At 38.7% G+C, this 24768-nt stretch overlaps 2 protein-coding genes and 2 long non-coding RNA genes across 7 annotated transcripts in view; 2 read left to right on the top strand and 2 right to left on the bottom strand.

The window, feature by feature from the left end:
* LOC309506480 overlaps positions 1-24768 on the bottom strand; it is a 352573-nt gene that overhangs the window by 69031 nt on the left and 258774 nt on the right. The gene's annotated exons all lie outside the window — the stretch shown is intronic.
* Positions 1-24768, top strand: part of LOC309506328 (uncharacterized protein) — an 89446-nt gene that overhangs the window by 21283 nt on the left and 43395 nt on the right. The window lies entirely within an intron of this gene.
* On the top strand, positions 129-11338 carry LOC309506352 (uncharacterized protein). Of its 3 annotated transcripts, XM_082180234.1 has the most exons (4): positions 129-413; positions 3133-3277; positions 8850-9149; positions 9382-11338. In XM_082180234.1, the coding sequence occupies exons 3-4, from the start codon at positions 9065-9067 to the stop codon at positions 10326-10328; spliced, it is 1032 nt and encodes a 343-aa protein (XP_082036360.1). In that variant the 5' UTR covers positions 129-413; positions 3133-3277; positions 8850-9064; the 3' UTR covers positions 10329-11338. The 3 variants fall into 3 exon arrangements, with proteins under 3 accessions (XP_082036360.1, XP_082036361.1, XP_082036362.1); XM_082180235.1 differs by lacking the exon at positions 3133-3277; XM_082180236.1 differs by lacking the exon at positions 129-413 and having other exon boundaries at positions 9362-11338.
* On the bottom strand, positions 4715-8828 carry LOC309506539. The gene is made up of 3 exons (XR_014208849.1): positions 7929-8828; positions 7400-7456; positions 4715-4870 (listed from the first exon to the last, which is right to left on the bottom strand). It is a non-coding gene; the product is annotated as an uncharacterized lncRNA (long non-coding RNA).

Here is a 24768-nt window from a genome sequence, read left to right as displayed (position 1 = left end):
GGCTCTCAAGTGTCACGTATTGAGCGTGACAGTCACTCATTTCGGTCTTTTGTCACGCACTCCCGCCACACATTGTATTTCTCATGCGGAAAAACTATTCATAATATATTTAATATGCCACAGTGGCCAAAATTTCCCCACTCACTATGGAACCGGCAGGAATCAAGCGCGTCTCCCCTGTAATTCTTAGTCGAGCCTGCCACTTATCAGCCAATTAAAAAAAAGAAAAGGGATACACAATAGCCAATCAGAAAATAGCACTATTGTATCTGGGTAAGATTTAACGCAACAACCAATGAAAAAAAAAAAGCATTTCCTGGAATTGTTCATGTGATTCTGCTACAATGTCTTCCGAAGTTTCGTTCCCCCACAGAGGAAACCACTGGAGCTCCGAGCATCACTTTGAGCACAGAGTAAGTCATAATCTCCTGTTTTAATGTTACAACAAATTCACAACTTGTTTGACACAAACAGTGACAACTTGACTGCTGTTAGAGAATGTTTCCCAGATAATTAGCATCAGTTTTTCATGAGTGTCTGTAACTTAGCCAACAGTTTTACAGCCTGTTCACTGACAACACCTGCTCAGAACAAGTAATCTAGGCCTAGTCATATTTTCATTATCACATGACTGTGATATGTCACATTATAAACATCTCTCTCTCTCCAAATAGGCTTAATCATTTTTTTAAACTAAATAAATTAAATTGTATTGCATAGTCGATGTTATAGGGCACTTTTAAAATCATGTCTTTTATAATTATATCCTGGCCATGGATGCATTAATCATTGCATCAGTCTTTCAAAGATGTCAGGTAAAAAGCAATTAAGCATCCTCTCATTCGCCCTGAGAGGAAAGCCCCCTAAAAAGGCCAGATTAGAGGATGCTGGCCCAGAGAAGGTGGCGAAAAGGGTAGGCCCATTAGAGGAGGAGACAGACTAAGAGACAGTGCAGGTGGAAGGCAACAAGTCCAAAAAGGCAACAAACACTTACAATAAACAACACCAGTCATAATCTCTCTCTCTCTCTCTCTCTCTCTCTCTCACACACACACACACACACACACGCACACTCACATGCGGAAATTGAATAAATACTTTGTATTTGGTATTTGAGCAATTATTAATGACAACAACAAAAACACTAATAATAATATTATTAATGAAACACCCCCATTCCCGCGTGTCATGTCACTCTTGCCTGTCTTCAAAACTTGAGAGCCCTGTGGATGACAGTTGACAAAACATAGGCGAGCAGCCACAATAACTATCACTGTAAGCTAAGGGAAATGCAAACAAACAAAATATAACAGTTATATGCGTTTAGCAGAGTTTGATGAAACACGGTCAAAAGTACTTCACTCACGACCTTCAGTCAGTGTTCCACTCCCGTTACACACACACACACACACACACACACACACACACACACACACACACACACACACACACACACACACACACACACACACACACACACACACACACACACACACACACACACTGATTTGAAATTCTGGATTCTGGTGTTCCTGGACAGTTTTTCCCCCCTCACTATCCTTGAAGGAGGAGCATTGAGAGGTTATGTGGCTGTTCCTCCAGTGGAGCGGTCTGTCGTGGCACACCTGTGTCCGGCGGCCGCTGGATCTGGATCTGGAGAGCTTTGTTTCCCCTCGCAGGACTGTGAGTCTTTGTCTGTTCTCACAGACAGAGCTTCTAGAAGCTTGTGAGCAAGCTGCTTCCTCTCTGCATGCCATGGCGTTGTTATAAGTCTATCAGGCTAAAACACTCATGGATATGCACGAGGGTAGTCTAGACTGTCCATTCATGAGTGAGCTCCGCACGGCGACAGACTTGGCTCTCCGGAGCACAAGTGTGGCTGCCTGTGCGATCGGTCTAGGGATGTCCACCTTGGTGGTTCAGGAACGCCACAGTTGGCTCAGCCTGGTCGATATGGCGGATGCGGAAAAGGTTCCACTCCTGGACTCTCCAATTTCCCACGTTGGGTTGTTTGGCGATGCAGCAGGAAAAAAAAAAAAAACAGACTTACCAACAACTCATTAAAACCCTCTCAGCTTATAGAAGAACTTATGAAAATTAATAACCTAAAAAAATTAACCTCACAAATATATATAATAATTTCCAACCTAAACACAACAATAACACTCCCATCTACTAAGTGGGAATCTGACCTGGCTTTCTCTTCCACCCCTGATTTCTGGGAACAAATCAGTAAGAACACCTTTTCCATGACTGCTAACACAAACCTCCATCTTATACAATATAAAGTAATTCATAGAACTCACATCACCCAAAGTAAAATGCTCAAAATGGGCCTAGTAAACACAATTATCTGTTCACAATGCACTTTAGGTAGTACAGATGACTATTTACACGCTATGTGGCTCTGTCAACCAGTTTACTCTGTCTGGATTACGGTCACTGAGACACTGTCTACCATCCTGAGCTACAGAATCCCTTGGTGACATCTCTGAAATCCACACCCCGCAAAATTTTAGGAATCCGTTGCTCATCTCTCTAGTTCTTGCTAAGAAAGCAGTCCTCCAAAATTGGAAATCTAAGAAATTTTGCAATATTAATCATTGGACTAATTTAATTTTTGAATATATTTCTATGGAAAAACATAATGAAAACAGAGGAAAGAAAATGCCAGCCTTTGAAGATACCTGGTCTCCTTTTCTGACATTTATAAATTTAACAAAAACTTATCTACAAATCGAGAACATTACCAGACATACACCTCTCTTCTACGCTTTGTAATACCACACTCTTATATCTCTTTTACGTTATTTATAAAGGGCTTTTTTTATTTTTTATTTATTTATTTATTTATTCAATTTTTTGCCCCTGCAGTTACCACTTTACACATAAAAAATAAGCATACACTATCTACATATATGCATAACATGTTTTCCAACCCTTTTTAACAACGTAATTGTTAAAAAGGGTTGGAAGGTATTTCAATATTATTTGAAATATTTTACAGTTTAGGATGTGACCATTGTAACTATCAAAATGGTCTATATTTGAACTAAATTAAAGGCACCATATGTGTTTTGCTTTTAAAGTAATCCAGTATGAAATTCAGTAACTTATCTTTGATTTTTCCAGATCTGGTCCTGTGAGCGTCAGTATCACACAGTGATCACAGTTCACAACTGCAGTGAAGCCCCTCACACGACAATTCACCAATAAATACTGGGGATATTCAAGATTTTTAATATTCAGAAAATAAGTAATTTAAGTATAGCCAAATGTGAGTAAGTTATTCTACTATTATAATCATGTGTTTCTGCCACTGTGAACAAGAGGCTGGCAAGTGAATGGTGTGTTTACAGCTGCACTGTAAAAATAAAAGGTGCCTGGAGGAACCTTTTGGGGTTCTTCACTTTGCCACACCGGCGGAACCGTCTGTAGATCCTCTAAATCCACCTCTTTAAAAAGGGCCGGTTCTCTGAGGAACCACACAGGTTTCCTGAGGAACTCTTATATAAGGCACTGTGTGGAACCACTGTGGGTGCCTCCAGGAACCAAATTTCAATTTGATTTTATTTGTATTAAATTAATTTCATGTTGTTACTATGGTTACCACCATTAACTTCTATTATAATAAACAAACTGAACCAAATACAAAATAAGAATTGTTTATTACATATTTTAGATCCATTTTAATACATACACTTCCATGCACTTGGAAAAAAAAGCTAGTAATAGATTAATATCAATGAATACACACACAAAAATTGTATAATACATAAGTAACATGAATAATCAACCATGTGTACAATAAGCTACACAAGAAAAGACATCTCAACAAAATGCATGGAAAAAACATGTTCCAAGTAATAAATAAATGTAAATTATAACAATTTTGACTAATTAAAAATGTCCATCTTCACTTAATTTTAAAACATGTTTCAGTCCACTTGTTAAGTCTGACGTCACTGTTTCCAAGTCCAAAAGCTCTATCAGATGCCAAAAACAAACAACAAACAGTGCTAATATACACTCATTGTGCTGTTATATTCCTGAAAATTATGATCCTAACCTTTATCTCTATTCCGAAATCTCAGATGGTTAGTTATTCAGCTATTTTGAATCATAAAATGTTGAAGTCTGGGATGCCGTGAGACTGGAGACTGTAATGTACACTATGGCTTTTGAAAAGCTTAAATGTGTGACTTGAATCAACAGTTCCCATAAATGGTTGTTGAGTATTCTCAATATCTAGAAACAAGAGAGGAAGTAGAAGTAGAGGCTTCGACCCGGAAACAGTATTCCTTATGTCACAACAAGCAGAAAACATTTTCCATTTTAACAGAGTTAAGGTGCAGTAAAATGATCTGTTGTTCTGTGAATGTTCACTGGTGAATTCACTCATTTCAATAAGAATCCACACGATCAGCAATTTTGTGTGGTGCTTCATACATTACATCGCTACACTGCTGACAACGGTCAATGGACATTTTTGCCTGTGTCATTTCACGAAATTCACAAATGTGATGCACCTTTACTCACTGCAACATAAAATGCAATCAATTATAAAATCTTCACAAGGGACACGTGAGGTACTTAACGAGTTAGAAAAGTGAAAAGGTGCATCAGCTTCATTTTCCTGTTTGTTTTTCCTCTTTTCTGGTGGATGGTCCAGGCACTTCAGTGATTTTCAGGTCTACAGGAGGATTTTTGCAAAGTACAAAATGTACTGTTAGTAAGGTTATTAAAGTGATAGTTGTGAAATTTAAATAATTTCCTCAGCCTTGTGACGTTCCAAACCTGTTTGACTTTCTGTCTGTGGAACCCGAAACCAGATCTCAGGCATAATGCAACCCGTCACCATTCAATATCACTGCATGAAACACAAGCATAAAAAAATTGTGTAATTCATTCATGAAACTATTCTTATGTACACTTGTGTAGTTCAATTCAATGCAACAATTTATGTAAAAATGGTTAAGCTCCAAAAATGTCCCAGAAAAGATCCTAAAAATAATCAATGAGTTCACAACTCATGTGTTATGGGTTGTGTTGTAAGTCTTATGAAGCCATATAATAGCTTTTTCCTTTTTTTTTTTTTGTCGAAAAAGACTAAACTTGAAGTTATAATTCAGGGTTCAAATGTCTTATATTCAAATGCATACAGGGTTTTTCCTGGCTGAAAATGAGGCGGAGGTGGCAAAATCCGATAGCTCGGTACCTCTAGGGGGGTCCGGGGGCATGCCCCCCCGGAAGAAAATTTTGTACATTTTAAAGATAAATGCATTAATCTGGTGCATCTTTTTATGTATAATGACCACTAGAAGGTAAAAAAAAAAAAAAACTTTTTACAAGCATGTATTTATTTATTTTTAGGTATTTTAATAATCAGATAATTTGATTTTATTTACAGTTCATAGGGGGCCATGAAATTACAAAACAGTACTAGTAAATTACGTGACTGCTACTTGTGATAGCTTATTTTATAAAAACGGCAGAAGAATTTCGGCTATTGCCTAAGTCAGGCTGGCTCTATGGATATATTTTAAGTAACCTAACTAGTTTGAGAGCCGAAGCTTAAGAAAAACAGTATCGGTACCTGGCTGTGACAAGTGAAGGCACTTCGATGCTGCAGAGAAGGTGCTTCTTGACTTTCGTGCGTCTGTGGAGGTTGTGATAACTGACAGGTGATGTTGAAAAGGGGGAGGGGCAGGGGCTCGTGCGCTTTCGCAGAAATTGACCTTGCTCCGTTTGAGACAAGCACGTTTAGGTGCTTAAAGCCCTGCATTTCAGCCCGAGCCCGACGTGCCAATATTATTATTATTGACTTATTTATGCCCCTAGGGCCGGGCTTCGGGCCAATTCTCACGTCATAATTCACATGCGGGCCGGGCCTCGGGCTTTTTTTGGGTTATCCTTCTTTTTATATTTTTAGACATTAATTAAAAAAATATGAGAAGCTGACGACGACGATAGAAAAACAAACATAGAAAGACATTTCATAACCTCATAACTTTCATAATCTTATAATTACACAGTGACATATGACTGACATGACAGTCTCATGCACGCACGCACACACACACACACATACGCACGCACGCACACACACACAGAAGGTTTCCCATCAGCGCGACCCACGATTCACCTCATGTGCAAATAATGGAGAATATTAAGAGAAAAAAAATCGCAGATGGCCAACTTAAAACGCAGCGGGAAGAGTGATAGAAGAGAGGAGGACTGGGTTAAAACCTTAGGCTACACTGTGGATGCTATTCTTTTTCTCCACGATGCTCTGTAAAAGACGGCTCTAACTTTTCGTTTCATTGGACTTTATTTTCGTTTAACTGTTGGAAACTACGGATGCTTTTCGTTTGATTGGACTTTTATTTTCGTTTAACTGTTGGAAACTACTGGAAAAAAGAATGGCCATGTTCTGTCGTGCATTTTTGAGGTAAGATAACCTGCAAGTTTATTTAATTTAATTGGTTTAGATAGGCTATTGCTCCTTTCGTTTGTGAGCGCTGGTTCGAGCAGCCTGAGCCTGCCTCAGTATTTCAAAAAAAGTTGTTTTACTCACTGTGGTTTAATAAATAATCATTGTTAAATTAACTGTCTGTGTGATATGCTTGAAGTGTTTTATAGCCTATCTATGGATTGTAGCCAAGTAAAGTAGCCTATTAGCGTTGATTTGAGAGGCTAAATTGATCAAACATGTTGTAGGCTATACTCGCTGTCGGTTCGGCTGCTTGGTCGTCATTTAAAAAAAAAAATGCTCCAAAACATTTGTCTAAATTAACATGATAAAGAAATGAAAAGAAACATGACTAACAAAACTGACCTATTTTAATGGCTGCAAATAGGGCAGGCTGCCGCTGTGTAATAATAATAATTAAAAAAACGGACTCGAGTCGGACTCGGGCTGATAATTCTGATGAGCTGTCGGACTTGTGCTTGAGCGTCTCGGGCCAGGGCCGGGCTCGTGCTTATTCTGATGCAGTCGAAATGCGCAGAACGGTTTGAGAATGGAATGGAACCCGGCCGTGAACCCGCTGCGGAATCGTGTCGGTGGAAAATTGGTATCTAATCATGTGATTCCGTCTTGAGTTTTTGTCGACAGACGGAGGCGGCCCGAAATTTGACGGAGGCGGCCGCCTCATAATTCTCTATGCAGGAAAAACCCTGGCATATGATTAAGGTATAGCCTATAAAAATGCATAGCATTATTGGCTCCAAACCTGTGATATTATTTTTCTGAGTAACATGAATGAGATTTGAGAGCATGAGGGAAGATTCAGAGAATAACTGATTAAAAAACACAAGTACACAGTCAAACAATACAATTTCACACAGAGAAAGTTCATAGTAATAAAGTACTTGCATGTGGTGTATGGTAACTTACTGTAATTCAATGTTGCCTCTGAAATGTTCAGATTATTTTAGAAATGTACTGGTTGTTCTGGGGAAACAAAAGAACAAAGCTGATTATTCACAACATAATATTTATTGACCAGTAAATGGCTTTAAAATGGTATTTGAGAGAATGACGGCACATGTAGTAAGTAAAGTTAGGCTAATGTTAAACAAAAACAGACCAAACTATATTAACCTGCTTTTGTTATTCATAACAAACGCCAATGACGACAGCAGGAATCAGCTACATTAGTTAGGCTATCTCAGCAATTTGAAGACACAGTTTTACAGAATATGTTGAATTGAATGACTAAATCAATCTAAGACAATAAGTCAATAATTTCCATTTAACGTTAGTTAGCATCGCGGCTAAAACCTTCATACCAGATACTGTGCAATAAACGAGTGGTAAACACTGTAAAAAAGTAGTAATGTATAATAAATTTAGTATATATGTGTGTGTTTGAATATATAGTGAGTAGACTCTGTATTTATATTTATTTGGCGAGTTTACAAACCTTGTAATGGAGAGCCTCGAACGGCGGAAGCTTTGATGAGAGGACGGAGCCGTTACCCGATGACGTGGATCAGCTGAGCTTTGTTGCGCGCGAGCAGCGCGAGGATCACTGAAGTGACGACAGCAGAGGAATAGCAGCAGTTTCGTGACAGAATAAAACTTTTCTCCTCCTGGTTCTTCTTCAAATAATAATAATTTATGAAGAAGTAGGTAAAATTATTATTTTATTACTATTATTTATTCAATAATAATTAATTAATTCTTATTATTAATATTATTATAATTTAGTGTTATTGTTTAAGGTTTAAATTAATCAATAAAATAGGCCTATAGATACTAAATAAATGTAAGCTACCCAGGTGATAAAAACGTAGGCCACTGTTAAATGTATTAAAAATGTATTAAAGTATATTTGTATTGTAGGCCTACTAAAAACACACTCAAGTAAATTTTTAATAGTAGGCCTACGTCTTTTTCACCTGGGTATGTATACTGAATCAAACTTAAGTAGCCTATAATAATAATAATAATAGGATAATAATAATCTTATTCTGGCCTCACTGAACCATTGGGTTCCTCCAGATGCTGGCTTTAACATAAGAGATCTTCCAGGAACCACTTAAATGTTAAAAGATCTTCCAATAACCCTTTTATCGCATTCAAGTTCCTCTATTTTCCCCCAAAGCACTTCGAGGTCTCATGGTAATGAAAAGGTGACTCCAGAACCTCTGAACTAAATACAAAGTGCTTAAAGGATCCCATAAGTTCCAGCAAGAACCTCAAAGATTGTCAATGCTCCTCCAGTAACCCTACTATAGGAGAAAGAGCTTTGAGGCACTTAAATTACATTTTGAAGTTCCTTGAGTATCCGACAGGATATTTGAGGCTCCTTTAGTTTTTACAGTGTGTACTCTTATTTCAGGCCCGCAAGAATGTGTCATATGGTGAAGACCTTCCCACCTGTCCATCTCTTAAAATATCTGTAAAATGCCTTACCACTTTGGGAAGGATGTGTGGATATATACTTGAGTGTGAGGCAGGACTCTGCAGTTGTTTCAGCAGAAGCTGCTTAGCTTTATATATTTAAAGAATAAAGTCCATCTCTGGCATCAGAACCCCAAGACTGTGTTGTTAAAGATGGAGTTTATTAAAGAGGAGATTGAAGACATGAGTGATCCAGAACCATCCAGCATAAAACATGAAGATACTGAGGAACAAACAGGTTGGTTTCCATTCTTGATCCTTCAATAATTTATGAATTAATAATCAGTATTTGGATGATAAATGATAGAGAAATGCATGTAAATGATCATAACCTTGTGTATAACTGAACTGACTTTTCCACATCAAAGATACATTATACTCACACAGACAGATACCTTATGTGTGGTTTTCTGCTAAGTTTTTATTTTTTCTCTCAACTGATTTTAACAGCTTAATACATTTTATTTTAGACCAGATGGAAGTGACGGAGCAAAGACAGAAACTAAATGATGTAAAGAAACACTGCGACTTAAAAACTCAAGGAACAAAAGCCAAAAAGCTGCACTCCTGCTCTCAGTGTGGAAAGAGTTTCCAAAATAAAGCAAAGCTTAAGACACACATGAGACTTCACACTGGAGAAAAAACGTATACATGCACTCAGTGTGGAAAGAGTTTTAATCAAGCATCAGGTCTCAGTAAACATCTGCGCATTCACTCTGGAGAAAAAACATTCAACTGTGATCAGTGTGGGAAAGGTTTTAATTCATCAAAATATCTCAAAAAACACCTGAAAGTTCATTCAGATGAGAAGCCTTATGTGTGTTCTCTCTGTGGAAAGAGTTTTTCAAGACTGGAAAGTTGTAAACGGCACCAGAAAACACATGATGGAGTGAAAGATCATGTGTGTTTGGACTGTGGGAAGAGCTTTACTACATCTGGTAATCTGAAACTGCACCAAAGTATTCATACTGGAGATAATCCTTACAAGTGCTCATATTGTGACAAGAGTTTCGCTCATTCTGGACACCTGAAATCACACGAGCGAGTTCATACTGGAGAGAAGCCGTACTACTGTACTCAGTGTGAGAAGAGTTTCAGAGATTCAACAGGTTTGATATATCATCTACGAGTTCACTCTGGAGAAAAACCATTTAACTGTGATCAGTGTGGTAAAGATTTTATTTCATCATCAAGTCTAAAATCACACCTGAAAGTTCATTCAGATGAGAAGCCTTATGTGTGTTCTCTCTGTGGAAAGAGTTTTTCACGGCTGAACAGTTTTAAACTGCACCAGAAATCACATAATGAAGTGAGAGATCATGTGTGTTGTGACTGTGGGAAGAGCTTTACTAGAGCTGGTGAACTGAAACAGCATCAAAGAATTCATACTGGAGACCATCCTGGTAACACTTTATAATAACTGCATGCTATTAATCATTCGTTAAGCATTACTAAACAGTTAATTCATCATTTATAAAGCATTAATAGACATTAACAAGCAGTTTATAAATACAGCTATAAATGCTTTATTCTTATAAGCATATCTATATTTATAAGCATATCTATAATGTGTTTAATAATTGTATTTTCATACTTTATTAATGATCAGTTTATCATTTCTAAATGAAGTATAGCATTATTTACAAACCAGTTACATTATTTACCATTATTTACAAACTAGGTGTTGTAACTGATTTATAAGATCCCTTAGAAAGTGTAAGTAAATGTAGTAGATGCAGGTAGTTATAAAGCATTTAGTAGTGGTCAGTTAACTATTTTTGTGAGCTGATCTAAAGTGAGGACTAGTTATGCTTTGTAAAGCATTTATAAAGGAGATTTAAAGACTCACTGATCTTCTAAACAGAAAAAGGAAACAAACACAACACAGTGATACAGGACATAAAATATTTAACAGCCTTTAAATCTCCTTTGTAAATGCTTTACAACACATAACTAGTCCTCACTTTAGATGAGCTCACAAAAATAGTTAACTGACCACTACTAAATGCTTTATAACTACCTGAATTAACCATTAATTACCGTATAAATACATGCTAATAAAGCATTTATTAACACACTAAGTAACTATTACTATATGTCTGAATAATAATATGTATTTAAACAGTTTATTAATCCTTTACTTACACTTTCTAAGTGATCTTATGAACTATGGAAGGCATTTTCTGCCAAATTTAAATAAATAAATTAAATGATTAAAATTAAAATTAAAATTAAAACCAGATTAACGATTTCATTACAGAAAACAGTACGCAAAATATGTGACAAAATTGAGAATGAAATTAAATGATTTCATTTTCACAGTGACAGTGCATTATCCCTGTCAAATTGAAATTTTAATAATTTAATTTATTTATTTAAATTTGGCAGAAAATGCCTTCCATAATGAACCACTGACAACTCCTAAATAACCGGTTTTAATGCAATACTTCATTTAGAAATGATAAATTGATCATTAATAAAGTATGAAAATACAACTATTAAACACATTATAGATATGCTTATAAATCAAGAGCAAAGCATTTATAACTGTATTTATAAACTGATTATTAATGTCTATTAATGCTTTATAAATGACAAATTAACTGTTTACTAATGCTTAACTAATGATTAATAGAGTGCAGTTATTATAAAGTGTTACCGCCTATCTTCATGGACACAACAATGATTTCCCTCGTGTGTTAATATTGTTCTTTGTAATAATGTATGGTTTTCTAAAAATGAAAACTGCTGCGTCTGTGTGTAGATGAGATAAGCAAAGTGCATGCGCGTTGTGCACACGCTACATTGATTATGGCCAAGCATGCGCCCTTAAAATAGCATATGAATAACATGCGCAACGCTCCACTGACTTTAGACGAGGTTTTTCCTGGTCAGTGGCGGAATTGTTTTCTAAACCTACAAAATAGCACCGGGGAACGTTTGCGCTGGAACACGCCTCCTCTTTTCGCTGCACCGCCCCCGGGAGCGCAAGTTCATTTCCTAACTTACCGACGTGCTTCTGTGGAGGGAAAAGTCCGCTTTGCGCGGGTGCAAAATAGGAATGATACATGCGTCGGTGTACAAAGTCAATTGCGCTGGGTGCAAGATAGGGCCCTTGATTGTTGAACATTCCGTAATGTGTTATACTTGTGCTGGGATCGTCTGTTTGTTTGTAGTGTTTATTTTTTGTTGTATATATTGTTTGTAGTGTTTGTTTTCTGTTTTATTTTTATATATTTGTTTATTCTGTGTCTATTTTATATTGAATTTTTGGTTGGTATATTATATGTTGTTTATTATGTTATCGGGTAGCTTCTTTGGGGTTCCCCATTTCATACGACCTACATATGACCATTGTTTATCCTGTAATTGTGTTTAATGATACAATGATGACCTGTGAAATAAACGAAATGAAACGAAACGATTTGAATGTATATCTGAAGGGAAATGACTGTCTTCATAAAAGTTTCGATGACATCTTATTTTATCTTTCCTCAGTAATGCCTAATAAAGTAGTGTTTATAAGCGCAGCGCTGCTTGTGTTCAGGAGTAACCGCTGTATTTCTGCTTTTCCATAAGCGCCACCTTCTGTCAGAGAGAGAATCTGCACTCATTACATAAAAATTCTTTAGGCTCAAATATGAGGTTCATCATTTTCATTTTAGAAAAGTTTTTGTTTCATCAAAACTGGTATTATTTTAACATTTTAAAGTTTAGGATGTTACCATTGTGTAACCATCAAAATGCTCTTTGAACTAAATTAAAGGCATCATATTGTTTTCTGTTAAAGTAATCCAGTATAAATTCAGTAACTTATCTTTGACTTTTATTATTATTATTTTTTTATTATTTATTTATTTGTCAGGGACAATGCAGCGCACATTATTACATACATAATTATCATAGACAAAGCCATAACAAAATGTGTAAATGTGTTGCATAAAAGGTTTCTAGCCAATAGGCTAATTTGCAACCCCAGTCCCTGGTCAGGCCTTTCTAAAAACATATACCAAATATATAATTTGTAAAAAACTACAGTGTAAATTACACAATCATGCGACAATACATTATAAACACTAACATTAACATTTTACACAATCCCGACCACATTACACAAAACAACACATCACATCCAGCACAGGAAATACATTACAACAAAAATGACTCAATGTCCACATATTTGAATTTCTTTCAGCCAGTGTTTCACCTTTCTATTAAATGTTTTCAGGTCGGTTTCTGTTTTTATTTCCATTGGTAAATCATTCCAAAAATGGGTCCCTATCACTGAAAAACTTGACTGGCCAAAAGTGGTTTTGCGCCCCTCTGCTATGCAGTTGCCACCCGCTGCTCTCCTAGTGGCCACTCTCCTTGTGTTTATTTTTGTCACAAAAGGACAGAGTACGGCTGGAGCTAGATTATTTGTGCATTTAAAAATCAGCTTAAGAAAAGAGAACTTAATAAAACTATCAAAATTTAAAAGCTTATATTTCTGTACAATCAAACAGTGATGCCACATATTTGGTTTCTGATCCATTATTTTCAGTGCTTGTTTGTATAATGATATGATGGGTTTGACTGTTGTCTGGGAGGCTTGGCCCCATACAGTAACACAGTAAGATAAATGAGAGAGTATCATAGCATGAAAAAACAGCAAAGCTGCTTTGACAGGTATATGATGCCTAATCATTCTAAAACAGTTTAGGTTTGTCCGGACAGTCTTACAGAGTTTGTTAATGTGTTTATTGAATTTGAGTTGGGAGTCCAAAATAATACCTAAAAATTTAAATTCCTCAACTTCCTCTATGGCTTCTTGATCTATTTTAATAGTACATTTAGCTTTTCCTCTAATTGAGAAGCACATAGATACCGTCTTTTTGACGTTAAGCGTCAGATGATTATCTTTAAGCCATTGGGATATACCCTCCATTTCCTTGGTCAGGGTCTCTGCTACTATAGTTGGTGTCCTGGCTGATGCATAAATTACTGTATCGTCAGCATACATTTGGCAATTGGCTGACTGACAGCATGTAGGTAAGTCGTTTATATATAGACTAAAGAGCAGAGGCCCCAAAATGGAGCCCTGTGGAATACCCATTGTGGATTGTAATGATGTTGAGAGTTCGGTGTTTATTTTAACACGTTGCTCTCTATGCTCTAGATATGATGCAAACCAGCCGATAGCATGTTCAGAAAAGTTGAAGGTGGTAAGTTTATTCAAGAGTATGTTGTGGTTCACGGTGTCAAAGGCCTTTTTTAGGTCTATAAACACAGCTCCCACAACATTACCCTTGTCCAACCTACTCTTAATGTTCTCGGTAAGGTAGCAATTAGCCATTTCTGTAGAATACCCTGCTCTGAATCCAAACTGTTTAGAATTGATAAGTTTTTTACCTTCAAGATGTTCTACTAACTGTTCTATGATAATTTTCTCTAAAATTTTGGATAAAGCCGGCAGTATTGAGATTGGCCTATAGTTGCTTGCTTGATTTTTTGCGCCAGCCTTGAAAATCGGTGTAATGATGGCTTGTTTCCAACTTTGTGGGAATTTACCCACTCTGATGGAAAGGTTTACAAGGTGGGTTACAGGTTTAATCAAGGCAGAGCAGTGAGTTGTAATAAAGGCAGTGTCCAACCCAAATACATCCTTTGCCTTAGATTTATTTAATTTATCAATCATTTCATGTACTTTTTCCTGACCAACCTCTTTAATTTGAAAAAGATCTGATTGGTCAGACTTTGTAGTCTGTGAAAGGGTTGCTGGTTCAAAAGTCTCAGCAAGCTCCTCCACAGACTGAATAAAGAAATTATTAAATTCATTTGCAATAGCTGAATTGTTAGTGCTGATTACTCCATTCACTTCCAACTCAGCTATTGTTTTTTGTTGACTAGGCTTATGTTTAGTAAGGCTATTGAGGTGCTTCCAAAGGGACGCACTATTTCCCTCCGATTCCTCAATCAATTGCATAAAATAGGCGGTCTTTGCTTTACGCAGTTCTCTGACTACTGCATTTCTCAATCCTTTAAAGATGAGAAAATCGGTATTTGTTTTGGAGAGCAGCGATTTTTTCAATGCATAGTCTCTTTTTTTCATTAACTGACGAGTGTCATTATTCAGCCATGGTAAGGAGGCTTTTCGTTGCGTGCCTTTGAATGTCTTACTATATTTCCCAATAAGATTTGAGAGGTTTTTCATCAAAGAGTTACAACAATTTTCTAAATCATTCGATTGTAAAACATTATTCCAATCTAAATTATCTAAATCATTTTTAACTTGTGTCAACTTATTTTTGGGGATACCCAAGTTCCCTGGTTTACTTTCGTTCGTAAATTTGGGTAAACGCTGTTTAGTGAGTTTCCGTACAACCATGGTCATATTGTGATCAGAGAGCCCTGTTAGTAAATTATAAGTTCTGATGATTCTCTGTGGTTTGTTAGTGACTATCAGATCTATCATAGTTTTACTCGCTCGTGTGATCCTTGTTGGACCTTTAATCATCTGATGAAGACTGTGTTTTGACAACAGTCTCTTTAATTTTTTTCTACGGGTTTTCTCTAGCCAATTAATATTAAAATCACCAAGAAAAACAGATTCGGTGCGAGTATTTACATATTTAAAAATTTTGTCTAGATTCTCATAAAATGAAACATCATGTGATGGTGGGTTATACAGCACTATAATGTTAAAATTCATCTTAGGAGATAATACAACATTTAAAGCCAAACATTCTAATGGTGTATCCAGTTTGATTTCATTACATTTCAGACTATCTCTAACATAGAATAGTACTCCCCCCCCACCTTTTTTAGATGTTCTATCCTTTCTATGACAAATGTAACCAGGGACATCAATCATACTAGTCTGGATATTACTGTTCAGCCAAGTTTCGCTCAACGCTAAAAAATCTAAATTAGAGTCAGTTAACAGATGTTGGATCTGATCCCATTTAGGCAATATACTCCGAATGTTCAAATGTCCACCTAGAATACCCTTAGGTTTAGACATAGGCTCCCATATTACCCGTGCGTGATTTACAGTCTGAAAAAATCTGAATTCTCGTTGCTTCCTTACTGATTGTATACCGTCACCGTATGGAATTCCTGTTACCTCGGGGAAGACGTCCGTCCCTCCGGAGGTCAGCCGCTGCACGCGCAATCCACCCGCCGGTGCACCCTCCGGGGAAAGGCCAACCGCAAATGGGCCTGGATTCAATTGTACATCCCCAGACAGCAAAATCAAAGTCAAGAGAACACCAAAATCACGCCAATTGCATCCTTTCTGGTAATCCCGCTTTCTCAGCGTGCCGCGATGGGTGAGTTCAGTTTGTTTGGTGTTCAAGCAGATGGCAATGTTGTTTTGTTTGCTCGGCGTGCCACGACGGGGGTGATCAGATTGTTTGGTGATCGAATAGATGACAAGGTATCCATGTCCGAAGAAGTTTAATCTCGGTAATCCATTCATATTTACTGACTGATGGTTGTCAGCCTGGGACATCTGTTTGTTTGCGCTTAGGTGTTGTCCAAGTGGCAACAAAAGAAGCCAACAGCAAAGCAAAAATACGCAAACATTTCCTTCGTCTCTATAATTATTATTTAACTGGTTTCTTTGTTTTGTTCTTAACCCAGATCTTTTCCAGATCTGGTCCTGTGAGCGTCAGTATCACACAGTGATCACAGTTCACAACTGCAGTGAAGCCCCTCCCACAACAATTCACCAATAAATACTGGGAATATTCAGAAAATAAGTAATTTAAGTATAGCCAAATGTGTAAATAAGTTATTTTACTATTATAATCATGTATTTCTGCCACTGTGAACAAGAGGCTGGCAAGTGAATGGTGTGTTTACAGCTGTACTCCTATTTCAGGCCCGCAAGAATGTGTCATATGGTGAAGACCTTCCCACCTGTCCATCTCTTAAAATATCTGTAGAATGCGTTACCACTTTGGGAAGGATGTGTGGATATATACTTGAGTGTGAGGCAGGACTCTGCAGTTGTTTCAGCAGAAGCTGCTTAGCTTTATATATTTGAAGAATAAAGTCCATCTCTGGCATCAGAACCCCAAGACTGTGCTGTTAAAGATGGAGTTTATTAAAGAGGAGATTGAAGACATGAGTGATCCAGAACCATCCAGCATAAAACATGAAGATACAGAGAAAGAAATAGGTTGGTTTCCATTCTTGATCCTTCAATAATTTATGAATTAATAATCAGTATATGGATGATAAATGATAGAGACATGCATGTAAATGATCATAACCTTGTGTATAATTGAACTGACCTTTCCACATCAAAGATACCGTATGTCTGGTTTACTGCTAAGTTTTGTTTTTTTAACTGATTCTAACTGCTTAATACATTTTATTTTAGACCAGCTGGAAGTGACGGAGCAAAAACAGAATCTAAATGACGTAAAGAAACACTGTGACTTACAAACTCAAGGAACAAAAGCCAAAAAGCTGCACTCCTGCTCTCAGTGTGGAAAGAGTTTCCAAATTAAAGCAAAGCTTAAGACACACATGAGAATTCACACTGGAGAAAAAACGTATACATGCACTCAGTGTGGAAAGAGTTTTACTCATGCATCAACTCTCAGTTATCATCTGCGCGTTCACTCTGGAGAAAAAACATTCAACTGTGATCAGTGTGGTAACGATTTTATTTCATCATCAAGTTTAAAATCACACATGATAGTTCATTCAGATGAGAAGCCTTATGTGTGTTCTCTCTGTGGAATGAGTTTTTCATGGCTTAACAGTTTTAAAGTGCACCAGAAAATACATAATGGAGTGAAAGATCATGTGTGTTGTGACTGTGGGAAGAGCTTTACTACATCTGGTGATCTGAAACAGCACCAAAGAAGTCATACTGGAGAAAGACCTTTCAAGTGCTCATATTGCGGCAAGAGTTTTACTCGGTCTGGAAGTCTGAAATCACACAAGCGAATTCATACTGGAGAGAAGCCGTACTACTGTACTCAGTGTGAGAAGAGTTTCAGAAATTCAAAAGGTTTGATATATCATCTACGCATTCACTCTGGAGAAAAACCATTCAACTGTGATCAGTGTGGTAAAGATTTCATTTCATCATCAAGTCTAAAAGAACACCTGATAGTTCATTCAGATGAGAAGCCTTATGTGTGTTCTCTCTGTGGAAAGAGATTTTCATGGCTTAACTATTTTAAAGTGCACCAGAAAATACATAATGGAGTGAAAGATCATGTGTGTTGTGACTGTGGGAAGAGCTTTACTACATCTGGTGATCTGAAAAAGCACCAAAGAATTCATACTGGAGATAAACCTTTCAAGTGCTCATATTGCGGCAAGAGTTTTACTCGGTCTGGAAGTCTGAAATCACACAAGCGAATTCATACTGGAGAGAAGCCGTACTACTGTACTCAGTGTGAGAAGAGTTTCAGAAATTCAAAAGGTTTGATATATCATCTACGCATTCACTCTGGAGAAAAAAACATTCAACTGTGATCAGTGTGGTAAAGATTTTAATTTGTCATCAAATATAAAAAAACACCTGATAGTTCATTCAGATGAGAGGCCTCATGTGTGTTCTCTCTGTGGAAAGAGTTTTTCACGACTGAACAGTTTTAAACAGCACCAGAAAACTCATAATGAAGTGAGAGATCATGTGTGTTGTGACTGTGGGAAGAGCTTTACATTTACCCAACTGAAACGACACCAAAGAAGTTGGATGTTTTTTTGTTTAATTTCTGGATTTTCCTGTGTTTGGATTGTGTTCTTTGCCTGGTTTCTTGTTATGCTCTGCCTGGATTTACTTTCTGGTCGTTTTGTTTAATAATAAATTTCAAACTGAATCTGGATCCAATGCCATGTTTTTACTGAAACAGCCACCGTTACACACACACACTATAAAATGTTGAATGTGAGCAACATTTGTTTTCATGTCAAATACATTTAAGTAAACTGTGTGAGATACAATATGGAGTTTTTCCTAAAAGCACAATATCATCTAGATTAATTTGGTGAATTTGGTGAAAAGCTTGGAAAACTACAAAGAATTAAGAGTTGAAGCTTCACCAGTCAACAACTCTTACAGTGTAAATAATGTCATTGTTGCAGTTTATTTTCTGTGATAAAAGAGAAACAACATCTTGTCTCGATCAATCTATTTAATGAACAGACAATTTATATAGTTTTAATCGCATTTAGTTTAAACATTCTATTTTAATACGGTGATAAATATGTTTGCGATTTACAGTATTATTGTAAAATCAACCTAAATGATCAGTTTGTAGCAAATTAGCTCAAGGGAATTATTCATTTTAATTATAACTTAATGATAAATATTTGGATCAGTAAATAGAAATTAACTTGATGTAACAGAATTAATACAACAATCAACAAATCAACTCAGTATTAATAATTTTTTCTAATAAGTGTTAATTTCGGGGAAAGAGAAATAACCTTCTTACTGTACAGTACTACTCAGAGCATGTAGCCAAAATGATTAGGGACTCCAGAATATGAGCATAAACTTTATGTGACACGAACAAGACTTTATTAACTACAAAACACTTAGTGATGATGTTCTTTGATGCAGATCAACATTCACGTTGCACATTAACAAAGAAAAAGTTTGTGTTCATCAAGGAACAAAAGAAGGACGAAAAATGTGACAAACTTGTCATGTGTTTTTACGGGATGCGTGTGAACACACGCACAGATTCCAGAAAATCACCAGCAGTGTGAAAGTATTCTACCAAAATCAAACCCAGAGACAAATCCAACCAACCGACAAATCCCAGGACACATTGTCAGTGTATTTTCCGTAATTTCTGTGTGACAGTGGCTATACATGCATACAGTTTAGCAATGGAAGAAAAGCTGAAGCAGAATACAGGAAAACATCCATCCATCCATCCATCTTCTTCCGCTTATCCGGGGCTGGGTCGCAGGGGCAGCAGTCTAAGCAGGGATGCCCAGACTTCCCTCTCCCTAGACACTTCCTCCAGCTCTTCCGGGGGGACACCGAGGCGTTCCCAAGCCAGCCGGGAGACATAGTCCCTCCAGCATGTCCTAGGTCTTCCCCGGGGCCTCCTCCCAGTGGGACGTGCCCGGAACACCTTCCCGGGAAGGCGACCAGGAGGCATCCGGAAAAGATGCCCGAGCCACCTCAGCTGGCCCCTCTCGATGTGGAGGAGCAGCGGCTCTACTCTGTGACCGAGCTTCTCACCCTATCTCTAAGGGATTGCCCAGCCACCCTGCGGAGAAAGCTAATTTCGGCCGCCTGTATCCGGGATCTTGTCCTTTCGGTCATGACCCACAGCTCATGACCATAGGTGAGAGTAGGAACGTAGATTGACAGGTAAATCGAGAGCTTCTGAAGGTCCTGTTCTGATGGGGCCACCGTGGCAACATTATCCGCAAAGAGCAGAGATGAAATCATGTGGTCCCCAAAATGGAGTCTAGAAATTCTGTCCATAAAAATGATGAACAGAACCGGCGACAAAGGGCAGCCCTGCCGGAGTCCAACATGCACCAGGAACAAGTCTGACTTACTACCGGCAATGCGAACCAAGCTCCTGCTCCGGTCGTACAGGGACCGGATAGCCCTTAGCAGAGGGCCCTGGACCCCATACTCCCAGAGCACCCTCCACAGGATGCCACGAGGGACAAAGTCGAATGCCTTCTACAAGTCCACAAAGCACATGTGGATTGGTTGGGCAAACTCCCATGAACCCTCCAACACCCTGGAGAGGGTATAGAGCTGGTCCAGTGTTCCACGACCGGGACGAAAACCGCACTGTTCCTCCTGGATCTGAGGTTTTACTATCGGCCATGTTCTCCTCTCCAGTACCCTGGCATAGACTTTCCCGGGGAGGCTGAGAAGTGTGATACCCCTATAGTTGAAGCACACCCTCCGGTCCCACTTCTTAAAAAGAGGGACCACCACCCCAGTCTGCCAGTCCAAAGGCACTGTCCCCAACCGCCACGCGATGTTGCAGAGGCGTGTCAGACAAGACAGCCCCACAACATCCAGACACTTGAGGTACTCGGGGTGGATCTCATCCACCCCCAGTGCCTTGCCACCGAGGAGTTTCTTGACTACCTCGGTGACTTCAGCTTGGGTGATGGACGAGTCCACCTCCGAGCCCTCAGCCTCTGCTTCCTCAATGGAAGACGTGTCGGTGGTATTGAGGAGATCCTCAAAGTATTCCTTCCACCGTCTGATGACATCCCCAGTCGAGGTCAACAGCTCCCCACCTCCACTGTAAACAGCGTTGGTAGGGCACTGCTTCCCCCTCCTGAGGCGCCAGACGGTTTGCCAGAATCTCTTCGAAGCTGACCAGTAGTCCTTCTCCATGGCCTCACCGAACTCCTCCCAGGCCCGATTTTTTGCCTCCACAACCACCCGGGCTGCAGTCTGCTTGGCCTGTCGGTACCCGTCAGCTGCCTCAGGAGTCCCAAAAGCCAGCCTGGCCCGATAGGACTCCTTCAGCTTTACGGCATCCCTTACTTCCGGTGTCCACCACCGGGTTCGGGGATTGTCGCCTCGACAGGCACCGGAGACCTTACGGCCACAGCTCCAAGTGGCCGCGTCAACAATGGAGGTGGAGAACATGGTCCACTCGGACTCAATATCTCCAGACTCCCTCGGGATCAGGTCAAAGCTCTGCCGGAGGTGGAAGTCAAAGATCTCTCTCACAGGGGATTCGGCCAAACGTTCCCAACAGACCCTCACAGTATGTTTGGGTCTGCCGAGTCTGTCCAGCTTCCTCCCCTGCCATCGGATCCAACTCACCACCAGGTGGTGATCAGTTGACAGCTCCGCCCCTCTCTTCACCCGAGTGTCCAAGACCACAAAGTCGATCACTGACCTCCAGCCTAGGGTGTCCTGGTGCCATGTGCACTGATGGACACCCTTATGCTTGAACATGGTGTTCGTTATGGACAAGCTGTAACTAGCACAGAAGTCCAATGACAGAACACCACTCGGGTTCAGATCAGAGGGGCCGTTCCTCCCAATCACGCCCCTCCAGGTGTCACTGTCGCTGCCCACGTGGGCGTTGGGAAGCGACTCTCTCGTTCACTGGGGTGAACTCCAACACATGACGGCTGAGCTGGGGGGCTACAAGCAAACCCACACCAGCCCGCCGTCTCTCACCATGGACAACTCCAGAGTGGTAAAGAGTCCATCCTCTCTCAAGGAGTATGGTTCCAGAGCCCAAGCCGAGGGTGGAGGTGATCCCGAATATCTCTAGTTGGTACCTCTCAACCTCTCGCACAATCTCAGGCTCCTTCCCCGCCAGAGAGGTGACGTTCCACGTCCCTAGAGCTAGTTTCCGTGTCCAGGGATCGGGTTGTCGAGGCCCTCGCCTTCGACTGCCGCCCGATCCACTACGCACCGGCCCCTTACGGTCCCTCCTGTAGGTGGTGAGCCCGCAGGAGGGCGGCCCCATGTCGCTCCTTCGGGCTGAGCCCGGCCGGACCCCATGGGGGAGGCCCGGCCACCAGGCACTCGCATACGAGCCCCAACCCCAGGCCTGGCTCCAGGGTGGGGCCCCGGCTGCGCCATGCCGGGCGACGTCACGGTCCTTGAATTTTTTGTCATCATAAGGGGTTTCTGAACTGCTCTTAGTCTGACCCGTCACCTAGGACTGGTTTGCCTTGGGAGACCCTACCAGAGGTATATAGCCCTCTATATAGCTAGTTTTAATCAAGCATCAGGTCTCAGTGATCATCTACGCGTTCACTCTGGAGAAAAAACATTCAACTGTGATCAGTGTGGGAAAGGTTTTAATTCATCAAAATATCTCAAAAAACACCTGAAAGTTCATTCAGATGAGAGGCCTTATGTGTGTTCTCTCTGTGGAAAGAGTTTTTCAAGACTGGAAAGTTGTAAACGGCACCAGAAAACACATGATGGAGTGAAAGATCATGTGTGTTTGGACTGTGGGAAGAGCTTTACTACATCTGGTAATCTGAAACTGCACCAAAGTATTCATACTGGAGATAATCCTTACAAGTGCTCATATTGTGACAAGAGTTTCGCTCATTCTGGACACCTGAAATCACACGAGCGAGTTCATACTGGAGAGAAGCCGTACTACTGTACTCAGTGTGAGAAGAGTTTCAGAGATTCAACAGGTTTGATATATCATCTACGAGTTCACTCTGGAGAAAAACCATTTAACTGTGATCAGTGTGGTAAAGATTTTATTTCATCATCAAGTCTAAAATCACACCTGAAGTTCATTCAGATGAGAAGCCTTATGTGTGTTCTCTCTGTGGAAAGAGTTTTTCACGGCTGAACAGTTTTAAACAGCACCAGAAATCACATAATGAAGTGAAAGATCATGTGTGTTGTGACTGTGGGAAGAGCTTTACTAGAGCTGGTGAACTGAAACAGCATCAAAGAATTCATACTGGAGACCATCCTGGTAACACTTTATAATAACTGCATGCTATTAATCATTCGTTAAGCATTACTAAACAGTTAATTCATCATTTATAAAGCATTAATAGACATTAACAAGCAGTTTATAAATACAGCTATAAATGCTTTATTCTTATAAGCATATCTATATTTATAAGCATATCTATAATGTGTTTAATAATTGTATTTTCATACTTTATTAATGATCAGTTTATCATTTCTAAATGAAGTATAGCATTATTTACAAACCAGTTACATTATTTACCATTATTTACAAACTAGGTGTTGTAACTGATTTATAAGATCCCTTAGAAAGTGTAAGTAAATGTAGTAGATGCAGGTAGTTATAAAGCATTTAGTAGTGGTCAGTTAACTATTTTTGTGAGCTGATCTAAAGTGAGGACTAGTTATGCTTTGTAAAGCATTTATAAAGGAGATTTAAAGACTCACTGATCTTCTAAACAGAAAAAGGAAACAAACACAACACAGTGATACAGGACATAAAATATTTAACAGCCTTTAAATCTCCTTTGTAAATGCTTTACAACACATAACTAGTCCTCACTTTAGATGAGCTCACAAAAATAGTTAACTGACCACTACTAAATGCTTTATAACTACCTGAATTAACCATTAATTACCATAAAAATACATGCTAATAAAGCATTTATTAACACACTAAGTAACTATTACTATATGTCTGAATAATAATATGTATTTAAACAGTTTATTAATCCTTTACTTACACTTTCTAAGTGATCTTATGAACTATGGAAGGCATTTTCTGCCAAATTTAAATAAATAAATTAAATGATTAAAATTAAAATTAAAATTAAAACCAGATTAACGATTTCATTACAGAAAACAGTACGCAAAATATGTGACAAAATTGAGAATGAAATTAAAAGATTTCATTTTCACAGTGACAGTGCATTATCCCTGTCAAATTGAAATTTTAATAATTTAATTTATTTATTTAAATTTGGCAGAAAATGCCTTCCATAATGAACCACTGACAACTCCTAAATAACCGGTTTGTAAATAATGCAATACTTCATTTAGAAATGATAAATTGATCATTAATAAAGTATGAAAATACAACTATTAAACACATTATAGATATGCTTATAAATCAAGAGCAAAGCATTTATAACTGTATTTATAAACTGATTATTAATGTCTATTAATGCTTTATAAATGACAAATTAACTGTTTACTAATGCTTAACTAATGATTAATAGAGTGCAGTTATTATAAAGTGTTACCGCCTATCTTCATGGACACAACAATGATTTCCCTCGTGTGTTAATATTGTTCTTTGTAATAATGTATGGTTTTCTAAAAATGAAAACTGCTGCGTCTGTGTGTAGATGAGATAAGCAAAGTGCATGTGCGTTGTGCACACGCTACATTGATTATGGCCAAGCATGCGCCCTTAAAATAGCAT

This window comes from Leuciscus leuciscus (assembly GCF_965113295.1).
Source record: "Leuciscus leuciscus genome assembly, chromosome: 9".
NCBI classification, from domain to species: domain Eukaryota; kingdom Metazoa; phylum Chordata; class Actinopteri; order Cypriniformes; family Leuciscidae; genus Leuciscus; species Leuciscus leuciscus.
Note: the sequence above shows the minus strand (reverse complement) of the source record. Positions and strands in the feature narration are given on the sequence as shown.